Raw genomic sequence first — 11,319 nt, 5'->3', positions numbered from 1 at the left:
GAGTAAGTAGGTCCTCCCTGATACCCGATAGTCATGTTTGGAAGTGACGAAGAGCCATTAACACACCCTGAGACACAAGAATTAACAATTCATGTTGAAGACCTGGAACAGGCAAGTATTAGTTTGACATGACGAAATGTGTTCAGTACACAGTATGGTTCTTCCGACACTAACAGCATTCAGTTATAATCGATTTTCAGTGACTTATTTGAGGTTTCATTAGAGGAAAACGAATGGCCAATTCTTCGCCACCCGGTAAACAAAAATGGAGAAACTTAAGAGCGAGTATACTGCAGCTATTGACATACAAGTCCTTACTTACAGACGCTTCCTCGAGAACTACGTGACCGTCATGAATAGCTACGGGCACTGAAGTGGTACTTTCAATTTGCATTCAGAACAGGTTGCCAGACACAATATTATCGTACAATAGCCGAGGGAGCAGGTACAGTTTTTAGCTACTGGTCTAATAATAATTAAAGGAACACAGTAGCGATATGTAGAAAGGGGAGCACAGCTATGCTCAGTATTCAGCAGCAATTTCTTCAATTCCATACCCTATTATGACTTGATTTGGCACTTATTTATTCCCTTGAATTATTTATTCAATCGTTTGAATATTTTTCTTGCATACTAGTCTTTTACAACTTGTCTTTGTCATATGATTCTTGTGTGTTCATCCTGATTACTTCTTATCCTCGCATCTGGACGGCTCCTAAATGAGTGCTACTGAGCACACTCCTACTGAAGTCCGAAAATAGGAAAAGGTTCGTCCATAGCTGAGAAGAGGCAGGTGTCATATATCTGTGATTGATGAGGAGATAACTCATGAAATGTCCTCTGTTCCTTTCGCACACGGACCTGGCATTATATTACCTGAAAATAGTATCTCAGATGAAATGGCACAAACGGATGGACCGTTCTCCGGTGTACATCAAGAGGTGTGCCAGAAAGGTGTCCTTCTGAATGAAGAACGTATTAGTTCTGTGCTGTGTGCGATCGCATGTGCCTGGCTATATATCCAGAATTAGAGAAGGTTTTGTGGAACTTCGAACTCCCGCGCAGTAATTAGTGGGACGTAAAGCAAAATATAATAATTATTATTAATCTCGTGCGGCTTCATCGCGGCATGACATGACGTTCGTGCGCTGTCTCACCCGTGGGCATCGACAGCTCGCTCCTGCGTCGAACAATTTGAGACAAAACACGGGACAGTGCGGCATCTCTCGAGTGTGGTTCAAATTGCATGGTTAAGTTACATGATTCAATGCTCATATTACCGCATCACTGAGCATTCACTTGTGTGCATTCGCATGTGAACTGTTGGATAGACTTTCCGGCTGAAGATTAGCCACAGACATTTCACAGTATGGCTTATCGTCTATGTGTTGTAAGAGTGTAATTCTCCTGGAGACGTGGTTAATTGAAATACTGCAACGGTGTGGCTACATGAGCATGTGAACTACAAAGGTTGCCTTTCTGGTTGAAGGATTTGCCCCAGACATAACACCTGTATTACTTCTCGTCCGTGTGAGTCCGCTTATGATTTGTTGGATGGACTTTATGACTGAAGGTTGTGCTACAGACATTGTAGTTATATGGCTTCTCACCTGTATGAGTTAACATGTGATAGCTGTAGGATTTGCCAGGAACATTACACCCATATGACTTACGCCCACGTGATCTGTGAGATGGACTTTGTGGCTGAAGGATGTGCCACAGATATTGTAGAAATACGGCTGCTCGACACTATGTGTCAGTATGCAAATTGTTAGTTTGACTTTCTGACTGAAGGATTTGCCACAGATTTGCAGTATGGATCCTCGCCCGTGTGTGAACTGTTAGATGGCCTTTCTGACTGAAGGATTTGCAACAGACATTGCACCAGTATGGCTTCTCGCCCGTATGAGCACGCTTGTGGTTTGTTAGATGGACTTTTTGGGTAAAGCATTTGCCACACAAATCGCAGCAGTATGGCCTCTCACCCGTGTGAATCCGCATGTGACCTACCTGTAGTACTTTATGGCTGAAGGAATTACCACAAACATTGCAGCTGTACGGCCTGGCGCCTGTGTGAGTACGCATGTGAACTGTTAGATTGCTATTCTTGGTAAACGATTTGCCACAAACATTGCAGCAATATGGCTTCTCACCCGTGTGTATCCGCATGTGACATGTTAAATGGACTTGATGGCTAAAGGATTTGCCACAGACATCACAGCAGTATGGCTTAAAGCCTGTATGAGTCTTCATGTGATCTGTTAGATAGCTTTTCTTGGTAAAGGATTTGCCACAGTGATTGCAGCAGAATGGCTTACCGGCTGTGTGAGTCCGCAAGTGATCTGCTAGTCTGAATTGTATGGTAAAAGATTTGCCACAGACATTGCAAAAATATGGCCTCTCGGCTATGTGATTAAACATGTGATTCGAGAGTGTATTTTTATTATTGAACTCGTTTGTTACCCTTCCTGAATGCAAAAGCATGTGCTCTGTCAGCATGTACCTCTTAGTAAAGTATTTATGGTGAAATCTGCACACTAGGAACGGGTGGATCCTGAGGTGTTCCGACAAGCTGTTTTCGGTGCCGAACAGCTTTCCACAGTGATCACATTTGAACAGACGATCTTCTTTGTGTCTCTTCAGATGTTGCAAGAGACCCAACTTACGGGCCAGGACTTTACCGCACACATTGCACCTAAAACAAGGTGTTCCGCCATTCGGCGGTTGATGATCTGCGTTGTTCACCTCGGGCCTCGATCTACAGTGACAAATTTAAAAGAATGTGATCAATAGTTGAACAGCCAACACCACTACAACAAAACACACACACAATGGAATTGCTACTGAACATTCCACTCACCGATAAGACATTCGGGAAGCTCGTTACTCATGAACATCACATTCCTGAGAGTAAACATAATCTGAGGTAAAATTCAGAGGGTAGTCATAAATTTCAAAAGATCACACTTGTTACGAGGATGTGGTGCGTCTTTTCTCTCGAATCACGATACTATGCGCAAGAAATTTCTGACGATTTAGGAATGTAAGAGTTCATAGACAACTTGAGAAATGGTCCAGCTTAAAAGGGGAAATACGACCTCTTTTTTCCGGCACACATTTATCTATTGAAATCCGTATATATCTGTTGTCCTACATAAATGACAGCGTATGCTTTCGAGTTTTGATATTGTTCCACAACTCTGCGCTTTGTACCAGACAAGTAATAATTTTTGTAAAAGCCTTTGCTGTTGAGGTTGTTTTAGAGAATCTCAGTGTTGCAATAAAGGTGAGAAAATTATTTGCCGATAGTCAGCAAGATGTGCTGAATTACCTTTTATGAATTTTATTTACAGTCACGCAAGCATACATACTGTATTTGTACTTTGTTTTCAGATCAGTGTAGCATTCTATTACGTCACGGCGTGATTATTTCTAATTACATAGCATTGATTTGCAATCAAACAGAGCCGACCTACATATAGGACGCTAGGTTTATACAAGGAAGTTCATACTTCCTAGTATGTATATATATATATATATATATATATATATATATATATAAGAATTTCATCGTATATATATCCGTAATGAGCTGAGAATTAAACGGGAACAAATTATGGAACCACCCATTCACTACAAAACAATGTTATAATGGTTGAAATACAATATTTTAATTAGTAACTGGGACTAGTTCCTGTACCGGGAGGTTCACCTCAACCCCGTGGGACAAAGGAATGAAAGATGAAGTCGGCAGGTTGAATTCTGCACTGATCATAATTTTGTCATTGCCAATACTTGGCTCAAACACCACAAACGACGACTTTATACGTGCACGAGTCCCGGAGACACTGGACGGCATCACATAGACTTCATTATGATCATGCAGAGATTCTGAAACCAGGTGTTGGATTGCAAAACTTTCCCAGGAGCAGACGTGGACTCTGAACCCAACTTACTGGTCATGGAATGCCAGTAGTATAATACAGGGATTCGGCTGCCACCTCCACCTCCGGCTCCCAGTGGCCACCTCCACCTCCACCTCAGCCAGAGGCCTCCCAGTGGCCACCTCCACCTCAGCCAGAGGCCTCTTCCAGTGCTGCCAACTTAACCTAACTAGCGCGAAATTTGAATTTGTAAACAAAGCCACGTGCTTTTTGACAGACAACAACGCACCGCTAACCTCAGTACTGCCATCTTGACGGGCCTAAACCTCAGTAGTGCCAACTTAACCTAACTAGCTCGAGATAAACAAAGCCACGTGTTTTTTGACAGTCATGTGCTTTTTGACAGATTTGTAAACAAAGCCACGTGCTTTTTGACAGCTGTCATCGACAACAACGAATCGCTAACCTCAGTACTGCCATCTTGACGGGCCTAAACCTCAGTAGTGCCAACTTAACCTAACTAGCATGAGGTAAACAAAGCCACGTGTTTTATGACAGCCACGTGCTTTTTGACAGATTTGTAAACAAAGCCACGTGCTTTTTGACAGACAACAACGCATCGCTAACCTCAGTACTGCCATCTTGACGGACCTAAACCTTAGTGGTACCAACTTAACCTCACTAGCGCGAGGTAAACAAAGCCACGTGCTTTTTGACAGCCACGTGCTTTTTTGACAGCTGTCATCCGCCATCTTTAAACCACAAGGCACTGTGCTGCCCTCTATATCGCAGTAGCTGCAAAATTCGTCACCTGTCATCGGCAGTGCTACCATCTTGACGGGTCTAAACCTTAGTGCTACCAACTTAACCTCACTAGCGCGAGATAAACAAAGCCACGTGTTTTTTGACAGCTGTCATCCGCCATCTTTGAGCACAGTGCTGCCCTCTTTAGCTACTTACCTTTGAAATGTGGTGGCGGATAATTTGAAAAATGCTTTTTTGACAGCAGCCATCTTTGTGCACCGTGCTGCCCTCTTTAGCTAGATACCTGTGGTGGCAGGCAATTCCACGTGACAGCAACCATCTTTAATCAAGAGAGCGCCGTGCTGCCCTCTATGTGGTGGCGGCAAATTGAAAAATTCCACGTGCTCTTGTTTGGAAACAAACTCATGTGCTTTTTTTGACAGCTGTCATCTGCCATCTTTAATCAACAGAGCACAGTGCTGCACTCTTTAGCTAGATACCTTTGAAATGTGGTGGCGGCAATTTGAAAAATTCTATGTGCTCTTGTTGGGAAACAAAGCCACGTGCTTTTTTGACAGCTGTCATCGGCCATCTTTAATCAATAGAGCACCGTGCTGCCCTCATGCGGGGCAATTTCGTCAGCTGTCATCCGCCATCTTTAATCCAGAGATAACAGTGCTGCACTCTATGTGGTGGCGGCAAATTCCACGTGCTTTACAAACCCATGTGCTTTTCTGACAGCTGTCATCCGCCATCTTTAATCCAGAGAGAACAGTGCTGCACTCTATGTGGTGGCGGCAAATTCCACGTGCTTTACAAACCCATGTGCTTTTCTGACAGCTGTCATCCGCCATCTTTAATCCAGAGAGAACAGTGCTGCACTCTATGTGGTGGCGGCAAATTCTACGTGCTTTACAAACCTATGCGCTTTTCTGTCATCCACCATCTTTAATCTAGAGAGAACAGTGCTGCACTCTATGTGGTGGTGGTAAATTCCACGTGCTCTTGTTTGGAAACAAATTCTACTCGCTCTTCAGCTGTCATCCACTATCTTTAATCAAGAGAGCACCGTGCTGCCCTCTTTGTGGTGGCGGATAATTTGAAAAAATTCTTTTCGACAAGCAGCCATCTTTAATCCAGAGGGAACAGTGCTGCCCTCTTTAGCTACTTACTTTTGAGGCGGTTAATTTGAAAAATTCTTTTCGACAAGCAGCCATCTTTAATCCAGAGAGAACAGTGCCGCCCTCTTTAGCTACTTACCTTTGAGGCGGTTAATTTGAAAAATTCTATTTAACAAGCTGCCATCTTTAATGAAAAGAGCATCGTGGTGCTATCTTGCGAGTAATATTTTACGTCACAGCTGTCATCCACCATCTTGCATTGCTAACCTTAGTGCTGCCCTCTTTAGCTACTTACCTTTGACGAGCTGTCACCTGCCATCTTGCATCGCAAACCTCAGTGCTGCACTCTATGTGGTGGCGGATAATTTGAAAAAATCTTTTTGACAAGCAGCCATCTTTAATCAACAGAGCACCGTGCTGCCATCTTTAGCTACCGCCATCTTACATCGCTTACCTCGCTGCTGCACTCTATGTGATGGCGGTTAATTCGAACAAGTTTAATCACGCATCGGGCAAGCAAGAGTAAGCACGTGCTGTTGTGATGACGTCATTGTGCATGTTTAAACCCGTTCGTTGACTAAAAGGTTTAGTCTTCGAGAAACAGTGATAGAGTGTAGAGTGCAAACATGACGAAAACATTAATAGTTGATGTGCAAGGCTTTAAAGTAAATGGAAACAAATTTGTGTTTAAAGAGGTGGCTGTGTTAGATTGCAGTGTGTTGTGGGCTCCAAAACTTGTTAGTTTAGTATTTAGTCCACCGTTCCCTTACTGTTTGCAAACAGATGAAGATAAAAAGCAGACTCAGTGGATTGAAAACAATTTAGGTTTGAAGTGGGAAGAAAAAGGAATACCTTATCGTTTTCTACCTTTAATGATGAATGCACATTTGTCAAGAGCAGATCTTGTTCTTTTAAAGGGTTGTGAAAAGAAAGAATGGTTGCGTGATTTTCTACCATCATCGTGTGAAGTTATCGACATGCATGAATTGGGGTGCCCATCATTTAAAACTCTTCCGAAAGAGCATAGCAGAGAAACAAGTAAACAGTCTTTACAACATGTAGGTATGCTCTTTGATTGGTTGTGTCGCAGTGCATGCCGGGAAGTGAACAACATATGTAAAGTGCAGTGTCGAAATAACCTTAGTGTAAAAGAAACATTTGTAGAGTAAAGACATCATGTCATTTCTAACAGATACTAAGTGTAACGCAGTTGAAAAGGCGATCGTAAAGTTTTATGCATGCAAAAAGAAACTAAACACTTTTACTGAAGAAGAGTTAAATGCATTACCAAAGGCATTTTTGGTTCACGTAGCTGCGAATGCTGTAAAGAAGATTTGGGAAAAGGTGCCCCGTGAGTGGACTCAAGATCCTGTTTTGTCAGAGCTTCAAACGTGTAGTTTACATCATGAACACGTGAGTTTAGCTAGAAGACCTTCTGTGAGACAGTGCCGTACATGTCAACTAATTAAACTGTATCACGGACCTAAAACTAACGAGTTGTCTTCGCTTATAAACACTTACCATGGCTGTGGAGAGAGTAAACAAGGAAAAGGTGAAGAAACGTGCTGGGAGAAAGATGAGGAAGCATGTTGGGCGTGGACTCATCAATAGAGTGATTGATCTTCTTTTCCTCGTGCTTCATCTCCCCTGCAGCCCTAGAACACATTCGCCTGATACGTAGTTACATGCTGCCTGCATAGAGTGTAGCTGTTAAAATCTGCTTCGTAAAGTTATGCTGTGTGTGTGTGTGTGTTATTACCTAGTGCTTTAGCTGCTCAGAAGAATATAGCAGCACTTGTTGTTGTTGGTGCAATAAAACGAAAACTGAGTGTCAAAGACCGTAACATAAACAAAGGATAAAAATGTATGTATATATATTCTAAAATAAATATGAATTGTCAAAACATATTACAGGTGTTGTTTAATCCTACAGCATGTCCTAGTGACTTTGAAGAAAGGAAACGTAGAGGATTAAAAGAAAACACACATAAGATTTAAAGTACATCCTCTTTATTAATCCATGAATTAAAGCTGTTATTAAAACCAAGCCATTTAACATACAGTTTATTACCACGACGTCGAATAACACGTTCAACTAAATAGTGATCAGGATATTTTGTTTTCTGCAGTTCTTCGATGTAGAATCCTCCTTCAATAGGCTGTCCTCTGAGATCGCGAAGTAAATTCGTAACTGGATTAGTAAGCTTAACACTTCTGATTTGAAAAATTTCAGTGCTCCAGTTAGGTGTGTATCCTTTTGCAAAGATAGACTTGTGTTTGCTGATGCGAACGAAATCACCTTCTTTAAAGCGATGGCGACGTGGATCAGCTGTTTTGATTACAAGATGAATAGCATCTAGACGAGGTGTATTCTTTGTAACAAGACGTGGCTTTGTTCCGATAGTGCGATGAGGTGTATCGTTGTAGGTAGATAAAAGTCTAGGTAGCAGATCAATCCAACGATATGAACCTTGCGCTGTAAATTCTCGCCACATCATTGTTTTGAGTGTACGATTAAAGCGTTCTACAACACTTGCCTTGAGATTACTGAACGTAGAGTAGTGTTGAATGCCAAGTAACTTGAGGTAAGAAGAAAAATCCTTGTTGTAAAACTCTTTACCTTGATCAGTTTGAAGAAGCCTTGGGCAGCGTTTCGATTCTTCAACAATATGTTTAAATGCTTCTTTAACTTGAGCTGCTGTTTTAGAACGCACGGGTTGTGCAAAAGCAAACTTTGAGTACACATCGATAACAGTAAGTAGATACTTATAGCCCTTATTACTAGAAGCATATGGAATCATTTCTACTAAGTCTGCTTGCCAGAGATCATCTTTTCCTCGTGTAATAACGCGTCTGCGACAGTAGGTGCGACGTGCTGGTTTATGTAACTCATGTGCGATGTTTACCTTTACAGGTGAGATCTTCTCTTGACGAGCCATTACAAAATAATACCGGCATAACGTAGTTCTCTTTCTATTTCTAGAATTTCTGATCCGTGACCAGTGTGACCAGCCTCTTGCGATGCTCTTAAAAGTTGTAATCGTTCAACGAGTAAGTTTGGGTCATTCCAGTATCTTACATCCACATACGGTAACAAAGGCTTGTAGATAACGTCTAGACTACGTGCAGTTGGAAACAGCTTAGAAATAAACTCACGATACTTGTAACTCTTATTCGCATTTACAGCTTCTGTTCTCTTGTAATTACGTCGTGTTGCATCGGTAGCAAAAAGTATTGCTTTATACTTTTTAAGATCATCTTGTAAAATTATATCCTTGTCAGGTATTCGTGAGAAAAGAAGTTCTAAGAGTCCTTTCGTAGGTTTATAGGTAACACCTTTTACAATGAGTTTGTTGCTATTAATCTTAACATTTGAATTTCCTATCCGGAAACAGTCATCTTCGTAGCGAATACCATAGGTAGTGTCAGTTTGTCCTGTAAAAAGTTTTTCTATATAAGGTTCAAAGAGAGATCCATAGGTATCTTGAATAAAAGTTCTAAACTGATTGCGATACTCTGGTGTAATCATAACCTCAGACAAAGATGGTAGATTTTGCGTCGATGTAGTAGGTGTTTCTGCAATAACATCTGTAGTTAAAAACTCAACACGCTTAGATGGTGATGCATCATTAAGTTCTTCTTCTTCTTCTTCTTCTTCTTCCTTATCTTCCTCTTCTTGATCTACATCCTGCTTCTTCTCTTCCGTATCTTCTTCATGCTTTTCTTCTTCATGCTTCTCTTTATGATATGATGTTTGCATAGAAGCAAAACTTGAAGTAGACTGCGGTAATGAAGTAGAATTAAAAATTTCTTTGAGTGGTGTACTTAGTTGTGTTTTTAAAAATAAATCCGTGTCTGCTTGAATACGTTTAAGCTCTTTAAATTTCCGTCGAATATTGTTTCGAGCTTGGATGATATGTTTTGTGATCTCCTTGCTAGATGTTAACATGATGGTGGTTTTTAATCAAGTAGTTACTGTAATTCTGTGTTAATGCATATAAAATGATCGAAACCCATGCGATATCGTCCATGCTGTACATCACTTTCTTTATCAATAACTAAAAAGCTGTAACGGTGTAATGACCAACATTTAGCACACATACGTTTAAAGTCATCGAATGTCATATCAGTGTTAACATGATCGTTATACACATGTCGCATGTTGCGCTCATCTTGCCGAAAAAGCACAATAACATTTGCGTTGTCGCGTATCAACTGCTTGGGCACACGAGAATAGGTTTGGCACAAATAGATGCAATCAACATATTTATGTCGACCCATACTAAAGAATGCACGAATAACGTTTTGCTGTTCTGTTGCGACATCATCAAAGATCATTAGAGAATTAGGAAGCACATCGTCTGGTGATGGTACTTGCTCATGTGAATTAAATTTAAAATATCTTATTCCATCTTTAACTAGATCGTGCATTACAGTTTGTAGAATAATATATAGCGGCTGATAGAGTGACTTAGCGAAAACGTAAATATTCTCGAAGCGTACACCATTTACAGAAGTAATAAGTGTGAGTAAAAGATTTGTTTTACCGCATCCCGACGGACCTGATATAATACATCGAACAGTAAAAGGAAACAACGTTCCATTACGTTTTCTTGTAGTTGTACTAGAACTAGGTAAGAGATGTGGTACAATGTCGGTAACAGGTAGCGTGTCTTGCTGCTTTATAATCTTCATGATAACTGAATCATAAAGTACGTAATAGTAATATATATATTAAACGAAACAAGAGGCAACGGTTAGTTTATGATTTGCTCTTGACTAGTAAAGTCGTGTCCAGCATGGTGAAACAACGATATCCAAACGACATGAAGAAGAAGAAGAAAGTAAAAACTGTTGGATGGAAAGATGTTATAAAGGCTGCGCAAAAAGCTATTCGAGGGGAATACAATCCTCGTGTAGCTATTACTAAGGCGTTACGCGCAGCAAGAGCGAGAATTTCTCCAAAGTGCAGAGCAATATTTAGTAAACGTGCGCGAATTATTCCTGTACCAAAACGAGGAGGATTTCTTCCTGCGCTGTTTGCTGGCTTAGCAGCTTTAGGGTCATTGCTAGGTGGTGCTAGTGCTGTAGCGAGAACTGTCAAAGCTGTAGAAGAAGCGAAACAACAGTTGAAAGAGAGTGAACGTCATAACAAGACGATGGAGGCAATTGCGTTACGAGGCAAAGGTGTGAACATGAAGCTAGCGCCATACAAGAAAGGGCTTGGTATCTACATTTCTCCAAAAAACGTCTACTGAATGCACTGCCATATCGAGCTCTAACGCATGATGAAGTTTTTACGTTTGCTAAACAACTAGGAATTCATTATTTTCGAGGAGTGTATATGCGCGATCAACTACCAGCACGTCCACGTGAACGTGAAAGTGCCGTAATTAACTTGGACGACAGCCGTGGACCTGGAACTCATTACGTTGCTTATGTAAAACGTAAATCTAAAGTATGGTATTTTGATAGCTATGGAGATTTACCTCCTCCTTTTGAGCTCATACGTTATTTCGGAAGCAGTGCAGACATTGTTTACAATAAAAACCGTGTGCAAAACTTTAATA

At 41.1% G+C, this 11,319-nt stretch overlaps 1 protein-coding gene across 1 annotated transcript in view; it reads right to left on the bottom strand.

Annotated features, from left to right (window-relative positions):
• Window positions 1–1,749: 1,749 nt before the first annotated feature.
• The window catches only part of LOC137503306 (zinc finger protein 567-like), a 90,270-nt gene continuing 80,700 nt past the window's right edge, over window positions 1,750–11,319 (bottom strand). The window contains exon 5 of the mRNA XM_068230855.1: window positions 1,750–2,758. Coding sequence (XP_068086956.1) covers window positions 1,750–2,758 — 1,009 coding nt within the window. The remainder of the gene's footprint in view (window positions 2,759–11,319) is intronic.

Source organism: Anabrus simplex, chromosome X (genome assembly GCF_040414725.1).
Source record: "Anabrus simplex isolate iqAnaSimp1 chromosome X, ASM4041472v1, whole genome shotgun sequence".
In the NCBI taxonomy this organism is placed as follows: domain Eukaryota; kingdom Metazoa; phylum Arthropoda; class Insecta; order Orthoptera; family Tettigoniidae; genus Anabrus; species Anabrus simplex.
The sequence above is the reverse complement of the archived record's forward strand: the minus strand, read 5'-3'. Positions and strand labels throughout refer to the sequence as shown.